This window comes from Rhipicephalus sanguineus, chromosome 4 (assembly GCF_013339695.2).
Source record: "Rhipicephalus sanguineus isolate Rsan-2018 chromosome 4, BIME_Rsan_1.4, whole genome shotgun sequence".
NCBI classification, from domain to species: Eukaryota; Metazoa; Arthropoda; class Arachnida; order Ixodida; family Ixodidae; genus Rhipicephalus; species Rhipicephalus sanguineus.
In genome coordinates this window covers 22818072-22837409 of record NC_051179.1, presented here as the reverse complement: position 1 = coordinate 22837409, position 19338 = coordinate 22818072, and the positions used below count along the sequence as shown (strand labels likewise).

Below are 19338 nucleotides of genomic sequence, written 5' to 3'. Positions count from 1 at the left end.
GCATGTTTTCGTGTTCAGATATCATTTCATCTAAGATAACGGAGTACTGAGAATAGTAATAACGGTAATAGGCCCTTTATTTTTCATCAAGAAGATGAGGGAGGCTGGAAGAAAGAGCTGAAAAGCAGCTCGACTAGCTCCTGCTCCCCCCAAAAGTTCACTTTGGCGAGTTTGCAGCAGTGCACATCAGGGGCGTAGCCAAGGGGGGGGGGGGGTTGGGGGGGTTCAAACCCCCCCCGAAATTTTTCAGTTTTGCTTGCGTATATATACACGCACACATACAAACGCACGCACGAACATACATAAAGTATGGTTCAACCCCCCCCCCCCCCCCGAAAAAAATTTCTGGCTACGCCCCTGGTGCGCATCAACAGCCTTATTAACATGGTAAATGAACAGGAAGTGAGCAAAAATAAAGGATGGAGAAACAGGATTATCAGCAACAATGCAACGCATTTTCATTGGAAATAAAATTAATAAGAACATATTGCAACAACTTATAATGCAAAATTAAACACCGAATTTGGGAGAATTGGTGATATGCGTGAAATAAACGTCGACAAACGCCGAATTTCCTCCCGAAAAATGAACTCCTAAAAAGAGCCTCTGAATTTCAAGTAAAATAAACTCCGAAAACACGGAGCCTTAATTATCTCCTATTGTTAAGCAATTTAGTTTTGGTGTCATCGGCACGTGCCTGTAGCTCTTCATCGGACACCCTCTGTATGCTTCTGCTGTTCCACTTTACATGATTACACATAAACAGGGCAAATAAAAACACGAATAACAATAAAATACTTCATCGCAAAGCTCTATATACAGTTACCAAATTATTCCTACGTGTATGCCCGCAGTACTAATTATCGTAATGTGATGTGTTGCTTGGTTATTTGTTTCATAATCACCACCGTTCTATCATTGGATTAGCATTTTACTTTGTACATAATTTATTTTCTAGATGTGTATAGCTTTTAACGTTGCCGTTTTGCTTTCTGTATTGCACGTGTTGCGAACTTAGGGGGGCAGAGGCCAACGTCAGGCGATTAAAGCCTTTAGCCTCTGTCTCCTCAGGCAATGCCTGAAATAAAATTGAATTCAATTAAATTACCCGCCAAGGTGGTCTAGTGGTTATGGTGCTCGACTGCTGACCCGAAGGTCCGGTGATGGAGTGTCGGCCGCGGCGGCCGCATTTTCTATGGAGACGAAAATGCCTGAGGTCCGTGTATTTAGATTTAGGTGCGCGTTAAAGGAACCCAGGTGGTCGAAATTTCCGGAGCCCTCGACTATATGGCGTCCCTCATGACCATATCGTGGTTTTGGGGCGTTAAACCCTGAATTCAGGTAACACATACATAAGAAAGCGTGAACTTTTCGCGGTACAAAAGACATACGCGGCTCTTCTCCCGGATCTGTCTTTTTACCTGTGAAATATTCGCGCTTTCTTTATGTATATGGTGCTCGTCACAATATCCTGATCCTTTCCTCGGTAGTCCCGCATCGCCGGTGGAGGAAGAAAAAGCCACAGCGCCCCGTCTCCCGTGACTGCCGACAGATGCCGCCAGCGTCGCGAGTCGCTCGTCCCTCGCTCGCCGGCCACGTGACCCAGTGCCGCAGGAGAACCGTTTGGCGTGCTCCTGTGTTGGTGTGGACTGCTTGTCGAGCGTCGAGAGTGAAAAGCGGTGCGGCCGCGCTACGAGTGAGATGGACGGGGCGGTGCTCTAGCGGCGTGTCGGCGCGCGTACTACACAACACGGCAGCTTTCGCCTCGACGTCGACGCGACCACCGGCGCGAAGACTTCCCAAGAGGCGCCCTCGGGGGCGACTTACCGTGGTGTGAAGTGGTGTGGTGACGTGCGGGCGTGCTTCTTCTTACGTGCAGTGAGTGTTGGTCGAAGTTTGTTTTAAACAGAGGCGGCCAGCCGGCCACCAACTTCGAAGTCGTCATGTGTTCGGCGGCTTACGAGCTCGGAGCCGTGCGGCTCGAGATCAGGCCGTTGCGGCCGTTCAAGTCGAGCGAGGAGTACCTGTGGGCCATGAAGGAAGACTTGGCCGAGTGGATGAACACGTTGTACGGCCTCAAGCTGACGCCCGAGACGTTCTTCGAGTCTCTAGACGACGGCGTCACGTTGTGCCGTCACGCGAACAAGGTTCTCGAGGCCGCTAGACGCGAGGGCCGGCTGGCCGCGCTCAAGCTGCCCGATCGAGACGTCGTGTACCGCGCCGACGTCCAGCGCGGTACCTTCCAGGCTCGCGATAACGTCTCCAACTTCATCGCGTTCTGTCGCGCGCTCGACATCAAGGAGTGCCTGCTGTTCGAGACCGAGGACCTTGTGATGCGCAAGAACGAACGCAGCTTCATACTGTGCCTTCTCGAGGTTGCTCGAAGGGGAGCTCGTCTCGGCATGCTGGCGCCGCTGCTCGTGCAGTTCGAGCAGGAGATCGACGCCGAACTCGAGCACGAGTGCGACTCTGACGATGAGCCGCCGCCGCCGAGGCCGCAGATCATCACCAACGACTTGCGATCGCTTCACGAAAGGGTGAGTGTGGGCGATGCTGCACTTTCGATTGGTCCGGTGACTGCATGTGTGACCGTATTGTAGACCTTGATTTCTTCTGTTCTCGAAAAGTCCCGTGGGGTGGTTTACATTTGAAAAAAAAACATGGCTGATCCCTCCGTCATAGGAATCGGTATAACACGAAAGTTAAACGTGTCTTCACAGAAGTAATGCTTATTGTGTAGTGATGTATGAGAGCTTGTACAATGTCTATTCGTGTTTGGCAGCTATAGCACCGTTTGACGTGGATGCACCCATGTTGACAGCATGTCTCTATCGCGACGACTAACGCCCATGATCATTATTAAACCGTTCTGGTAGCTGACGATGTGATATTTGGACACAGCGAATCGTGAATCCCGCCTATGGATGATGTCAACAATCTCATAATCAACACTGGTACCCGGTATGCGCTTCTTCAAAGCGTCGCCAATTAAGGAGAGAAACGGCACGGTGTGCGCTTTCTACTAATGGGTAGCCGACGCCTGTGCTCATGCATACATAACACACACTGCGCTTCAGCAACACGGGAGGTAGAGGTTCGTAGCCTGAGCCGCAAACACGTGCGTCCCGCTGGCCTCTGTCTCGCAGGCGCGGCTCTCGCTCCACCAAGGCACGACATTCGCCCGTCGAAATCGCGTCCTTTCTGCAACGCATATTGCAGCAGTTTTGTTAGTCGGTGCTCTCGCAATTGAAGCAGTCGGCCGCGGAGAAATCCCGTTGGTGTACGTGGACGCTGAACTACTCCGATGAGCCGACGCACGCTAACACGAAGCCAACGGCAAAGAACGTAACTGTGTCAAGCGTGCCTCGGCGACGCCAGCGCGGCCAGTCTACCTCTCTGGTATCGAGACGCTTTAACCATTACCTCCGATATCGCGTGCAATCTCGGAGGAAGCGCTAGTAAGTGTCGATCGTGGATCATTACTTCTTTTCACACCTCACAGACGGCGGCACTGCCCCGCTCCGCCCGCCGCGAAAGAGAATGTGTGAAAGATATAAGGCGCGTTCGCGCCGTGTCTAGCATCTCCCGAGTTAGCTTACTCGGTAGCGCGTTGGGCGCTTGCCGTCGCGGCCGCAACGTCGTGGGTTCGATTCCCAGCGGGGTATATTTTTCTTGGTTTTTTTCTTTCTCACCCGTTGGCGTCCATTTTATCAACGTCATATCCGTGACGGATGTACTTGGTGGACCCCGGCATAAAACACTTTCGTGTTAAAAAAAAAAAGAAAGGCTTTGTTGAGAAGGAAGGACGCGATCCTTAAGTTGATCCTACGGAGACGCCAGCCTGCCTTGTGACGCCCCTGACGATTGCATGCGTGACGCGTTCATCATCCGTAGACAGCGCGTCTTGGGGTCTCCCTGACGCTTGCACATTTAATCATTCCGACCGCGCGAAGTGGTAAAACTGTTACCGTTTGCCCCAGTAACGCAGATCGAGAGAAGACGACCAGTGTTCAGAACTGGTATTTAGTGAGCCTTGTATATATAATTTCTGAGTCGCCGAGCGCTTGAAGCTGGAAAGGTCGATCGCGTCCGTCTTGAGAATGATGGTTCGCGCATCGAAACGAGCCGAAAAGAAATAGTTTTAAATGCTTTTTTTTCGAGCTCATCTCTCTCTTCCTGCAGCACTTTCCATCGTTCCAATAAGCCGGCAACCACCTGCAGCATGTTCTGCATCTTGTCGCTCGTGCCATCGCTGCCTTCTCGGAGACGTATAGTACAATCCGCGTGAAGAACGACTCTAATGGGAGCAAATCCGAAATTACTCGGATGCGTTGTGCGCCATAATCAGGTTGCTCAATTCAGGATAGAGAAACCGTAGTACTCGTTGTATTGCACCGTGTTCCGACAAGATTATTCGTTTAACCTTTGATTACGCGTAAAAGGCGCTGTGATGAGTCCTGTCAGTGTTTCATTTTATGCTGGTTGTGTATATAACAACGTTAACGTTTCTGCTGAAAATTCAGGCCTGCGCGTTTCCATGGCAACACGAAGTGCGCACACTTCGCTGATAAGAGAAAGATGTTGATAAGATCTAGAAGGTTCTTCATGAGAGCTACGCTTTATGGATGACGGCGTCGCACGTTTATCGTCAACGCACGGATGAGCGACTTACTGCGCGAGATACAAAGTTCTCGTTGAAGTCGGCTGACAGCTATGTGGCGTTTTCCGCGCGAAAGGAAGGAAGTGAGAATGAAAGGGGCTTTAGTGAGAGTAACAAGAGTAGTGCGAAAACATACACGTCATTTACCTACAAGGCTTGCTGTCACATCTTTGCTTATCTATTGGTGTCTGCCCACTTTTCGAGAAAATTACGAGAACGAACGTAAGCTATACCGGGATGATTTGTATGTGAGGTTTGCACGTTACGATGGTAGCTCGCGGGTGTAGAAATCGAGCACTTGTTGCCCATCGAGCTTTAAACGCGCAAAAAAGGCTCACGCTCGTAATGGAATATCGATGTTTACGGCTGCTGTGTGCGCGTATTTCCGGGCGAATTATATATAACGTCTATCGTAGGTATATGTTTGTTTATTGATGTTCATGTATTTGGCACAGTATAACATTATTCGTAAATTAAAAAAAAATAATATATCTGTCGCACCAGGTTTAGGATTATCCAACGCGGGAAGGCGACGCGCGAGCCGTTCTATATCTGTATTGCGGTTGCCTTCTGTTGTCTTGCCATCGTAGTGTCATATGTTTTACCACGGGCTCAACCAGCGCTGTCTCTCGTTTGCAACATAAAAAAAAAGAAAAGAAAATGGTGAACAGGAGAGGCAACAAAGCGAAACGAAGAGGGAGATAAAAACAAAAGAAGGGCTTGGGACGGAGGTGAAGCCAGATTTTTTTTTTTTTTTGGGGGGGGGGGGGGGGGGTCGCCCATCCTTTATGTATATTCGCGCGTGTATATATACACATGCAAAATTTAGAAAAATTAGGGGAAAGGGTGTTTTTAACCCCCTCCCCTGTCTACTACAATTGCTTGCGACATATCTTTTACAAAATGTTTTCGTTGAAAGCCGTATGGGAATTGGTACATCACGCGACAAGCACTTTACGACGTGCATGTTCTTTTCCTTCAGTTTTCGCGACCACCTGGCCTGCGGTATAATCTGTGCGTACTCCCATATACGTTCTAGTTTGTCCTTGCAATGTGCGCTACGAGCCTTGATCCGCATCTCAGATTAGTGGCACTCGATTTCGTCACGCCGCGCTTTTGCCGACTAGGATGTTCTATATGCAAGGTTCTTTCTTTCTCCTGATATCCGCGGCTGCCTTCGCTCGCGAAAGCACGTCTTTTTCGCGTGGCCGCCGATGATGACGAAAGACGGCAACCGGTTGTGACAGTATCTGTCTTCGCGCTTTGCGTGTCTCGGCGGGACGACCTTGCCCTCCCCCCATTCCCCCCCAGGGCGGCGCTGCAGTCGGCGTGCCCGCCAGAAAAACGGACGGGATGTTGGCTTTCGCCGCTTCTGCAATGCGCATTGCTTAGCGAGAAGCCTAGACGCAAGAAAAAGTGAAAGAAACGGAAAGATATATTAAAGCAGGGGTCTCGAGTTCACCTCAGCTAGCGGACCGCAGTCGCGAAATTTATTCTTCTGATGTATCGGGATGGGGAAGAAGGTGTTGGAGCGAGGACGGGGGGCGGGGTTGTTGTTTGAACAAAATGTCAGCTAGCGTTGCCATTTCGCAGGCCTTTCCCATATCTCATATATGGGACATGTCTGAAGGGGATTGGATGTAGGGTTTCGAGGAACATCTCGATGCTGATCTCGAGAATGAAAGACATCTGGAAATCTGGACGCCGATATTGAAGTACAGTTTTTGCTCCACAGTTATGTTTTAACGCGTGCAGGCCGGGCCGCTAGCGAAAGCTCCACGGGCTGCGTGTTTGAGACCCTTGTATTAAAGAGACACGAAAGCGAAACAACGTACCAATTTAGATTGATAAATTGTAGTCTGAGAACTCTAATATTGTTGATATCACTAGGATATGTTTATTAATAGAGGGATAAAAATCGAAGTCATAGTTTCGTTTTTAAACTTCGCTCCGAAATCTTCGCGCGTGACGTCGCGGATTTCAAAGCGTATTTTTCGTATTTTGGTGACATTCACTTAACGGAACTTCATGAAACTTGGTATATTGAGTCCATGGCATCCACAGAGGACGATGTACTTCATATTTACCGATTAGGAGCTATGTAGGACCACACTCTGGTAGGACGTAGTAGACGCCATCAAAATCTGTGACGTCGCGGCATTTGGTGCGGGAATTCCAAGGTGGCGTCGCCACCCGCATTTTACTTTTCGCGTGTTTTCTCGCTAACCAAACGTCTTCTCGCGGCAAGCGTGGTGCTTTTGGTATTGTGAAATAGTAACTTACAAATATGAGAAAAATCGTTGTTTTCTTTAGTGTCCCCTAAAGGCAAAGAGACGAAATAATTATACGAGTAGAAAGTCGAGAGAGATCGGCTCTTATGCGTCGGGTTTGCTGTGACGCGTCGGCGCGTCGCTTCTTTTTCTTTCTTTTTTTAGAGAGAGAGAGAGAGCTATGCCCGCACACTTGCGTGTTCTGCATAATCCATCTCAAGGTATAAGCGGAGATCCGTTTTTACGGCCCTGCTACATGACCTGAAAGCTCAGACAAGCGTATAGGTTTAAAACTGAAATAAAATGAAATAATTAAAAAAAAAACAGCTGTATATAGTGCAAACATACTGACACGCGGGGATGAGCTCTTTTTTTTCTTCTTTATTGCATCAGTGCTTATCTATGAGTCATGCTTTTTTTTTTTTTTACGAGAAGATTGAACGTAGAGACGGGTTTCAAGTCGGAGACGTTGCACTTCTCGTAATTAGTATTCCGGTGCTGATTAACGACACAGTCTTAAAAACGCGAATGCTCGCGAAGAACTGGTCTCTTTTTCTCATTGATAGGCATCTGTACTCGGTGTGTCCGTCACCCCGGCCTTTGCTTTTTTTTTTTTTTTTTGAAATTTCCCAAGCCTTCCTTTAATGCTGTAAATGTACTTCTGCGGAATTCTAATTCGATGCACAGCGGCTGAAGCACATAGAGAATGGACTGCCCCGCTGGGGTTATCAGTATGGTAGGCGCGGCGACGTTAGAAAAACAGGGCAAGGCCACTGCCCTTTTCGGTTGTGCACGTATAATTTCGATCGGTGTTGTACGTGACCCTGGAGCATGCCGCTTATAAGGTGGTGGGCTGATCGAAATGCCTCACAGCTAGCCAACTCTCAAAATAGAGCAAGCTGGCCCGCCCTTTTTAAGGGTCCATAAACAACTTTTGAAAATAGAAAGAACGGGCGCATCATACTCTCCCGGCGTTTCCCGTCTTGTTCATGCGACGCGACGAGGGTGCAAGCTCTCGATTGGTTCATATACGAGGGATATGAGTTGGTAATTCTCTCCTACCATGCTTTGCCATGCAGTCGCGCGCCCCCTTCTGGGCTGTCTCGCACGACTATCGTGCGCGATCAACTGATTTCACTTCGTTTTGTGCGTTTTTCGACTGCGCAAGCGGAGATAACAGCCGGAAATCGCGATATCTTGACAGGCTCAACGCTTAGCGCTGACATTGTCCACGTGTTTTACGAGGAAAGTAAGTCGCGAGGAGGAGTTAGATAGAGCGTGTTGGTAGTGAAGTCGAGAAAGAAACCACAGCTCTCGTCTTTGAATTCAGAGGGGTTTAGGGGCCCTTTAAATCCCAGAAGTCATGTCTCGCCTGAATTCAAAGTTCGACGCCCCTGCTTCTCTCTCACGTATTGCAACGTTTTACTTCGCCGCGAACATCCCGCGTATCCGTTTTCGTGCTGCGAAACAAAATGAATCGCCCCGCGATGCGATCGAAGTGTGTATAGTGATGTTCGATAAGGGTTCGAGAAGTGAGCTGGCAGGGGGGGGGGGGGGGTCTAGGGCAAGCTGGAGGGTTGTGCCCCCAGCCCTATATATGGACTGCATGCTGCCCCGTGGAGGTATGCCGCGTGATATAGTGCGGTGCCCGCGAAGACGGAGTGCCTTCGTTTATGAGGCGGCCCAGTCTTGCGTTCCGGTTTCACGGGCAAGTCCACTCGGAGCCTGCCGCACCCACGTGTTTCCTTCGGTCGTCGGCGCTGCTGCTTGGCATTGCGCTGCTGCCCTCCCGATTGCACAGTTGACGCACGCATTTGCGCCTCCCACGCGCATTTCCTGGCTAACCACCGCGCTTTCGTTGGCTCGCACGCGTTGTTTCTTTGTGCGTGTGTGTGTGTGAGTATTTCTATAGTGAAAACCATGTTGCGCCTTGGAGAGTGGCACAACTTGTTTTCTTGTTCTAGTTCAAAATTTGCTGCCCCGCTCGCCAACCAAGAACGCCTGCGGGCTTTGAAATGCGAGGTCGTGCGGAAAAGCCGGGGGGGGGGGGGGGGGGGTGTCATTGAAACCGTGTGTGTTTGAGAGTTTTATATCTTTCTTGGAGGGGAGGAGAGGGGTTTGCAGTTTAACTGAAACTACCAAACAGTGAAACTACAACCTTTATACTGTTTCGCTGGAGAAATGTCGGGAGTCTTCTCTGGAGAAAAAGTTCCCTGTCATTCCCGGTCGCTTCGGACCCCGCGACGCATGCCATGTCTAGTGTAGAGGTTTATTCGATTGGAAAAGAGCTCCGATTTACGAAATAGGAACCGGGTGGACATTCAAAACCGCGTATGTATGCTTGTGCGTTACGCACAGAATGCGAATTAATAGGCAATACGTGAAACACCTTATTTCTTCCTCTGGCGCCGCTTTAAACGGTTGAATGTATTCTGCGTGATTACATACGAACATTGAATATTTACAAGTGCCTGCGTGCAACGGATAACGTTCGCTGAAGAGCGCAGTTATAGTTAGTAAGCAAGTTTCAACGTCGAGAATAAGGCGAGTTTATGTGTCCTCTCAAAAGGATAATCGTCAGCCACTCGTTGCCAGTTAATGGATTTCTCAGAAGGAAAAGCCTTCGGATTTTCTCCGAAGGAAAAGCTTTATTTTTAGCTGCAAAAAAAAAAGTCATCCTGGTCCTGAGTTCGAACCCGTACTACCTGTATGCGCGTATATGTCCTAGTTATACAACACTAAACATTGTTTCGTATTTATCGGGAAATGTTTATTCTTTTGCCCCCCCCCCCTATTTTTTTGTTATTTTAATGCCGACCCAGAAACTGACAGGAAACCAGCTTCTCAATCTACGGCTTGTTTCCTGTAAGATGTTTCGCATTATAAAATGACGAAAGCAATGCAAGCGTAAGACTACGAAGGAATATACGCAGTACACACGGCAGTACGAAGTGTTTATCTTTTTATACCTCGCCGCGTGAATGCAATAACGCGTATATCCGTGTACGCGCCGCATGACGTCGTCGTCTCACCCTGTGCCTTCTATATGCTCCCCCGCTGAGCGGCCCGGCGTGCGCACTCCGGCTCTCCACTCTTGGCCCGTCGCCGAGCGCTTTGTGATCAACAGGTCGCTGTCGCGCCCGTGGGCTGGACGAGTCGCCTGCGTGTCAACCTCAGCTGTCTCTCTCTACTATAACATAGCATCGGCCTTCGCATACGCGGCACCTGCTGTCCCATCGTGCTGCGCTCTCCGGAATGTTTGTTTCCCGCTGTCGCCTCTGTAAAAATGCGAGCAATGTCAACGGGGCAACCCTCGTGCTACGTCATGGAAGAGCCCGCTTTGCTATCTCTTCCGGTCCCCCGTTTATTTTTGCTTTCTACTTATTCGTTTGCTTCTCTATATACGCAGTAGATCACTGGCGCCAGCTGTAGCATGTTTGCGAACAATAGCGCCGTGCATGCTGCTCGACTCATGCGAGCCGTCACTGTCTTCGGCTCAATCGCGAGAAACCTAACAAGGCTTCTATTATTTATTTATTTATTTATTTATTTATTTATTTATTTATTTATTTATTTATTTATTTGATTGATCGTTAGCTAAGTTCACACACTCCAAATCGGAGTATTGCGAGAGGATAGGCAAGGAAAATCGCATGATACAGGAAAAGCCGAGGTTGTAGCAAAGTTTCGAAGGCAGATAGCACGAGAGATTACAATCAGTTGCGGAGGCGTAGATAATACTTTAGACGAATGCAGCGCGAGTTTTGACGAAGCAGGAGACGCAGATAAACACGGACGGCGCTCGTCTGTGTTTATCTGTGCTCCTGTCTTCGTCAAAATCGCGCTGCATTCCTCCAAAGTATGTATCAACACGCCCAAGTCAAAGTATTATTGGCGTAGATCATAGATGTGCTAGTAATGAATTGGCCGGAGCTGATAAAGTTCAACAGAGTTGACTTGACAGGAGAAAAAAAAATCTACATATAACAGTCACTTCAGAGCGAAAAATTAATTATGAAATGACCGCCGCGGTGGTTCTCCGCACTTCCAATAATGATCAATCAATCAATCAATCAATCAATCAATCAATCAATCAATCAATCAATCAATGAGTGCAACAGATTTCTTTATCGGACACTTCGCGTGGACGATTTGTACGCCGAGGAGGAATGCTACCTCTATGACGAGCGCAGTTCCGCGCTATTCTCATGGCGTGTGCGGATTGCGAATTCGTTCTCGAAGGAAGCTCGACAGAGATCGCAGAAAGATCGTGTGTATTTTCTTAACCATCGTGTGTATTTTCTTAAAAAGAAAATGCACACATATCTACTAATACTTCAGAAGTATTTTTTTTTCTAGGAGGTATCGCTCAGGTCGTCGCTAAAAATTGATGTGTATGAAAATTTGTCACAATTTCATTAAGTGAATAGTAATTGTATGGTTTGGTGTTTCGTAAGTCTGGGTATTTGTACATACTCCTTGCTTTGTGTCTTTGAAAAAAAAAAGGTAATAATGCACTATTGTTGTAAACTGGGAGTCTTGCAGGCAGGTTGCAGAGTATGAATGTTCTTCTGACGATTTTTTGTTCATTGTTATAAGAAATTGTATCTGTGTCTTTGTTACTATTTTTGTTAAATGTGTACATTAATGCTCCTTGTGGGGTTTAATGCCTCGGACGAGTTACGGCATTTTGTCATTTGCGAACCCTGCCCACTTACCCTGTGCATGTAGGATCAATGTACATTACACTGTATTCTGTAAGTGGTGAATTGATTGATTGGATTGAATGAAAAACTAGAACTTCCTACCACGTAAGAGGTGCATTCCACGGTGTCAGAGCAAAATCGTTTATGCGCAACTTATTCCTTGTGTAGTTTAAATTTGTTCAGATGTTACACACAAATAGGGCAACCGGATGATAGGTGGTGCTGTGATTTCAAAATGGCGGCTCCCACGAGAGAGAGGAAAAAAGAAAGGTCTTCACTTCTGCTCTAGTTGCACGTCCCAGATGATTCTATTACTGCATGCACAAGCACGAACAATCGCGCTCACCGCTAAAGGCGTGGCCGGGCGAGGATCCCAGTGGCGCGACTGTGGCTTGGACTCGCTTTGGCCGCGGAGCGGTCATCGAGCCTGCAAGCTTGGATCGATATACTCTTCCTTCGCACTTTGCCGTCCTTTACCTTTCCCTCTTCCAACTGAGTGAGAGACAGCGAATTGCTGGCGGTGCCTTCCTTCTCTCTCACTCACTCTCTCTGTATTCGCAATTGCTTCCTTCCTGTCTCCGGGCTCAAAGACACCGTGATGACGACTACCGTGCCGCAGGCTACACCTCCCTCCCTTGGCAATCTGTTGCGCTTGGTTATTTCGTTGTCCTTGGTATTTTGCAGCTGTTAGTGCGTATGGGGCAGTGACCGCGGTCATGACCCTTTGGCTGATGCTCCGAATTCGCGATGAATATATGTGTGTGTGTGTGTGTTTGTGTGGGTTTGCGGTGCACTCCTGCATTCAAATCGAGGCGCAAATAGAGAGAGAGAGGGGGGGGGAGGCGGGGGGGAATGAGTGTTGGACGCATTTGCTGCGCACTGTGTGTTTTTGGGGAACGAGAACGAAAGGCACACTAGCATACAATGAAAAAATAGACAGAAGATTACGTAGGAGGACGTGCAGGAAGTTAACGGACGCTTAAAAAAATAAGAATAATTTAAGCTGTATCAGTAAATAAATATTCCGTGACGGTACAATGGCCCGCTTTGACTGTGATAGAATGCTTAAGGTGGCCAGAAACGACGAGGAAAAACAACAGACTAATATAGGTGATGAATTGGCAATGAAATTAGTGTGCACCCGGAAACTCGTACACCAGCTCGCATGACGTCACAGAATTCGACGTAGTAATCTCTGGTGCACTTAATGCTCCCTGGGGACTGTCGACTACATTTTGTTCTCAAAGGATCAGATACACAACCTAGCAAGTTGGAAGTCTTAACACGCCGTGATATCTTAGCAGGTGCAGTGTCGAGCCGATGAAGGCTTGAGGACGTGGGTTCGATTCCCGGTCATTGCAGCCGCATTTCTATGGCGGCCAAATGCAGAAAGATACCAAGGTACATATATTAAGGTGTGCTTTAAAGAAATCCAGGTGGTCGAAATTAATGCGTAGTCCGCCACCATGGCGTGCCTCTTGATCATGTCGACGTTTTCGCTTGCAAAAACCCAGAATTTAAATAATTGCGTAGATTAAATGCCATCTGAGGTTTAGCTACGTATTCTTTATTTTACTTTCTCTCTTATTTATTTATTAATTTATACCTCACAGAATAAACAAATCACCATGTCGGAAGTGCTTTACACTAAGTAAGGCGACAAAAAAAAGTATCTGGCAGCTGTGAAATGTTGGAAATAAAACACCACGCTGCTCATGAGTCCTCCAAAGGGCGATTGCATCAGCCACGTCAAAATCACATTCTCTTCTCAGACGCGCCTTCGTGATCCGTTATTTCAGCATCAGAAGAGTTGGCGTTCGACTACACTTTTTGAAAGTTTGCCGCAAACAGCCGCATAATATATCCTTGTTTTTCGACGTGCAGTCATGGCGTCCCTTGGCATTCCCTTGTCACATGCAATTGCTTTCCATCGTTGTCATCATAGGCGTGCCCCTAGTCAACTAAGAACAGGGGGGCGCAGAGTCTGCCCCATACATTGACTTACAAAGGAGGGTGCGCGCCGCGACGAACTTTCCCCCCACCCCCTGAAGTCGAACCCTGTGCATGCCTCGCCTATGGTTGTTATCGTCGGCCGCGTTATTTTGTGACAACCTGGTTCTTTGTTTCTTTCTTCTAAGGCCAAAGCCTTAGATAGACGCGTAAAGTGACCGTTGGCGGCGTCAACGCAAGTGCTGCAAAAAATCATCACGTGATGACGTCACCATATGATATCATCATGACGTCACATATCGGAATTTCGTGACCTCGTTATGACGTCATCATAGCACTACGTCACATGATGACGCCATCGCATGCCATTGTCGCTTGGTCAAAGGTGAGCGAATCACGGAGGCTGTGCAAAACCATGCAGGTGTGGGGTAGAAAGCTTGCAATGCCTCCGATTCTTGAGGCAGTTCCAAACCACGCTTTCAGGTGCAGAAAGGTTTCGGAGGGGGGCGGGAAAAAATCAATACATCGACTGAGAGCTAGAGGCCCGTGTACTGTGCGATGTCAGTGCACGTTAAAGAACATCAGATGGTAAAAATTTCCGGAGCCCTAGGCGTCCCTCATAATCATATCGTGGTTTTGGGGCGTAAAACCCCAACAATTATATGTTATATACATCGGCTTATAGAAGATGGCTTTCGCCTTGGAGTCGTGTTAGGCGAATGCGTAAGGGACCCTGTGAGCTTTCCTTCTTTAGGCACATATAGCCGCACAATACATCCGTGTCAAGGAGGACTTTTAAATCCTCCCTGGTCCGTGTCCACATACCAACATGGCGGCCATTCCGTCGCTCTCGTTGAACATCGTCTGCAAGCAAAAAAAAAATATCTTTTGCATTCAGGCAAATACTACATACAGCTGCTACATATGCAGACGGGACGGCGTTCTCCAAGCGACAGGCGGCAGCAGCAGCAGCCGTCGCTTGGGGCAGCTTTATTTCTCGCCCCGTCCGCGGCATCGTCACACCGCGAATGTAGCGCTCACGACGTCGAGAGTTCGACGCGCGTTACGCTAAAACCGAAACCGAAGACGCCGTCCCCCGCCAACGGCCAGCAAGCACACACACTTCGTGTACAGCCGGACGCGCACCTGTTCTTATACACATCGCGTCTGTCACGGCAGTAGCACAAGTACCGCTGCTCTGGGAGAGCGCGGCCCGGAAAATATTGCGATGATGGCGGCGGCGGCTTGGCGATGGCGTCACGCGAGGAATTAAGCATTCGCTACGCCTCGCCTGTCGTCTTCTTTATCCCAGTTTCTTTATATACTTCGCCGCGGCGCGTGCTCCAAGCCGAGGAGAGGCTCCTGACACCGGTGAAAGCGAGGGGGAGGTCAAGGTGGGGTCGTCTGCTAGCGCTGATCGGGCGTCGTCGTCTGCACGACGTTGTCGTCTGTCACTTTTACGGGTCTCTATACGTACAGCAGACGACACGGCACGCTTTGCGCCTCTCTACGGCTGCTTGAGGCTGATGGACGGCGAAAAATAACACCCGCGTGCAACACAGATAGCTGGCTTCGCTGCAGCGTCTAATATAAGTGATTGCGCGTACTGCTGCTTTGAGTCACTCTTAATTTAGGCACCCATAGGGATGTGAGACAGTTACGAATAGCGACTCCTTTCTTCCTTTTGACCAAAGAAATGGCGACAATGATAGCAGTGAAAGCATTAGTATTGTAGTTATTGACGTACTTATTTACATTTAAAGGGACGCTTGGGACTACCAGAAATAGCATGGCCCTGTCTAAGTGTGCTGGGAATACGACGTTTATAAATAGCTGTGACGCCGTTTTGTCCACAAAGAGCGCACTAAACTAAGGAGCCATCAGTAGTGTGTAGTAGTAACTGCAAAAGACGACGTGCGCCGCTTTGTGTAATCATGTCACCGAGAGACAGCTTTATTTTATAGGTGAGTGACTCCCGTACAGAGACGAATATGGTACTTTTATCTAATATGGTGCCATCTCGAAAGAAAACGGGCACTTCTTATATAGCGATATTCAACGACACGACTAATTCGTCCGACTCTGTAGACCAGATTCTATTACTCTCACACTCGCGTTTCGAGCAAGCATGTATAGCTAATATTGACACCCGTGATCGCCTGTCGACGGGGCTAGCGCAGATACATGCGTGTCTACATACGTCGCAGCTGACGGCGAGCGAAAACTGCCGCGGCAATCGCGCGATAAGGCCATTCTGGGCGCTATCGTGGTCATTCTGTCGGACCTATAGACCGCGACCAAAGATGGCTACCCCATACAAGCGATGAAAATTCTAGTCTATACGATTTTACGTAAGACATATGGGCGCCGCCACCTTGTGCTGTTAGACGAATGTTTTCTAATTTTGTATATCGCGACGTGAATTGATAAGGTCATGAAATGTCGAGTGCACCAACCCAACCGTTTTCATGTGTATACGTCTACCGTAGCACTGTTCGTTTGGTTTATGATACAAAATGGCAAGGTTAACAGCCCAATATGGCGGCAGTGAAACCCATTCGTAAAATAGTCAATAGACGCTACTTGCAGCATGAGAGAAGCAATAGACGCATCTACCCATACGGATGGCTATAGATGGAACTTCACGACAAGGCAAAACGAATGGACGCGTCCGTTCAGTCCATTGGGGAGGTCAGTGGTGTAACAGAGGCCGACCCATTGATCTGGTCTCGATTCGTGTAGCCTTTAGCCTCGTTCTCGCCGAAGATGGACTGTCTGCTACCCGAAAGAAAAAAAAAGATAGAAATTCAAGAACGAGCAAAGTAGTTTCTGCCTTTGTAAGCAGCTCTCAACCTAGCGCTATTACTGGGGAGGACGAGCCACGATGAGTGTATAGCCGTATAGAGAGATGAGCTGTGATGTGGATCGCCATTTTTGCATCGGCGGCGTGTCCGAAATAGTAATGTGGCGGCGGCATCATCCCTTTTCGTCCTTGCATAGCGGCGTGAACTAACTGGCCGCCAAGCCGACACACGTTCGCGCATGCGTGCATAATGCAGCAACAACAACAATGGAAGGAGGCACGATTGGAAGAAGTGTTGTACACAGCTGTAACCATGCAGTGGGAAGTATACTGCAGATAAAAAAAAGAAAACGAAGCGAAGGGCCGACTGCTACGCCGCCGCTTTGGCGTCGTCCGTCTTGATTTATCCGGTCGTGATTCAGAATTCGTGACCGGCGCGGTCGTGCTTTATATGATCGGCTCCTTTCCATTTTCTTCTTTTCGTTTTATTTGTTTCTCATTCTTTTCTTCTCTTCATCTTACACTTGCTCTCTCTCTCTCTCCTATATACAATGTCGAGATGCTGTGGTCAGTGTACAGGCTTTTCAGCCTGTATGCACTTGCTCCATCCAGCAGGCTTAACTCATCGTCTGGGTTGGAGCTTTCTGGGTAGTAAAGCGACAACGGTGTTGTTGCTGCCGCAGCTGGTCGACGTATGAAACGTCTACAAATAACGCAGTCGATGCCTCGTTTGCAAGTGGTAAATAGCCTCATTTCGATGGCGAGTGAGAGTTATCTTTTGCTACGTTAATGTACGTGTGCTGCAAGCTCCGAAACCCGTCCGTAAAATAGTCTATAGGCGAACGCTTGACGACCTGATAGAACGGTTGGTAGTGACACTCGTCCTGTCCCTCTCGTGTCGTGTTCGTCTAATTCGTGCCCCTCAATTTAGAGCAATGTTTTTTACCAACTAGCCCCACAAGACGTATTCTTAATGACACAGGGTTTCTTGTTATACACGTTTTTCAATGTTGCGATGGTGGCCTGCTGAAAAATGGTGTGGGCACGTGCCCCCGCATGTACAATAGCAGTCGAGGTCGAGACAACATGGCTGCGAGAAAGCTTCGTTTTAAACGAAGAAAGCGACCCTTTTCCTCGCCTCACTAAAGACCTAAGTAACCCTTGCGCTGCGACAAGTGCAGTAATCGCTTCCCCCGCCCTCTCTTTGAGCCAAGAGGACAGTGACAAAGTGCGCGTACTGAGACAAAAGGCCGGCGTGTGGTGTGCGCCTAGAAGCTGCCTGCCTGCCTGCACGTGGCCGAGCGGCGGCGGCAAAACAATGGCGCCTCCTCCGGAACAATGGGTCACGCCTTCCGCCATCATCGTGCCGGGTTGTCCCATTCACGCGAAGGTGGCGCGAGAACATCGCACGATCTGCCGCTGTAGAGGCATCACTCGCTGCTGGAGCTGATGGTGTTCGAGCGTCTCGCTCGTTTCATGGAAGGCGTCGAATTAATTGTTGGGGTTTTACGTCGCGAAACCACGATACGATTATGAGGGACGCCGTAGGGGAGGGCTTCGGAAATCTCGACGGAACAGGTAGTAATAGACGTTCGACCCTTTTTTAACTTTTTTTTAAAGACGATAGTCTTTCTTGGGATACTTAAACGGAGAAATTTTGGTCTGTCTGTCTTTCTGTTTGTCGGCACGTCCCTCGATTCAGCCACTCGGCCAAAGTTGAACCACTTGCCCAAGGGCCAGCCGTCTTGAACTGGTACGGCTGTTCATACTTGTGAACGTTGTCGATCAAAAAGTAAATATCATGCATATCTGAGGTGCAACATCACTAGGTAAGTATTAGGTGGCGTGTTCCTTTAATAGAAAATGCATACGTACGTGATTTTAAGGACCCTAGTTTCTTAAGCTGCGCTGAAAATGGGTGAAATTTGCCTTCCTCCGTGCCCTTCGCACGAGCTCATTGTTGTGTTTCGGTTTCGGTTCTGTATTGCACTGTACGAATGCCATGGGTTGGTGTTGAAAAACTTTAGTTTTGAGAAGGCCAAGAAGGTGAAAAAAATATTTAAAGAATGAAAAAGCAGCGTTGTGGGCGGCCTTCAGGCTGCCGGTTGTGGGCGCCGCTGTGACATTCCTGTTTTACCCAGGCGACGTGTAAATAAAAGAGTGTGTGGAGAGTACTGGTTGAGTGCGGACGTTTCTTCTGCTTCAGCGCTTCGCGCCAAACCGCGTGTTCGGTCTGGCTGGCGTCCCCGCCGGTCGCGTTGGTCACCGCCGGTCTTCGCCTGCTGCTGCGCCGGGACTACCAGCACGCAACACAGCACTCATGTTTCCCGACGTATTGCCAGATGGCGTCCATATCGCACACAGCGCCACTTCTATCGTCTTTCCACGACATTTGCAGCGAAGCACGCAGATACGCGGCCAATTTTTTTATGTGCCGCTCGACTGACCGACACTGTTGGTTTCGATGCCCTTTGCGATGCCCCTTTTGCGGTGCCTCAAAATTGTGCCAGTATTCCTTTAAATGGTGTCACGAGCTACGATATGAACGAAACAAGGGAAACTTCTTTGAGAGACTCGAGAAAAAAAAAAGCTATGACATGAACACTTACGTTGTGCAGGTAAGAAGCACGCCAGATAATCCGTCATTACTGCTTGACACGATAATCAATGATTCATTCTGCCTAGATGATTATAATTATTCATCCTGTCAACGCTACGAAACAGGTGTACCTCAATACGACATGTGCCAGGTACACGTAAAAGCGATAAGATGTAGCCATTTTGCAATCAGATCGCTCACAACGGGTTGCAATTTGTGTAACGCATAGCGCACGTGTCTTATTATATATACATCGTGATTACGGTATAAACGTGTCGGGGAGACTGATGACGTAGTGGTCACGAAATGCTGCCTCACATCCTTTCGACGAGGAAGGATTGCTCCCGGCT

General features: G+C 48.5%; 1 protein-coding gene across 1 annotated transcript in view; it reads left to right on the top strand.

Annotated features, from left to right (window-relative positions):
• Positions 1-1634: 1634 nt before the first annotated feature.
• Positions 1635-19338, top strand: part of LOC119389598 (GAS2-like protein 1) — a 244995-nt gene continuing 227291 nt past the window's right edge. Inside the window, 1 exon segment of the mRNA XM_049414488.1 lies at positions 1635-2537. Within this exon segment, the coding sequence (XP_049270445.1) occupies positions 1944-2537 (594 nt within the window). The 5' untranslated portion in view covers positions 1635-1943.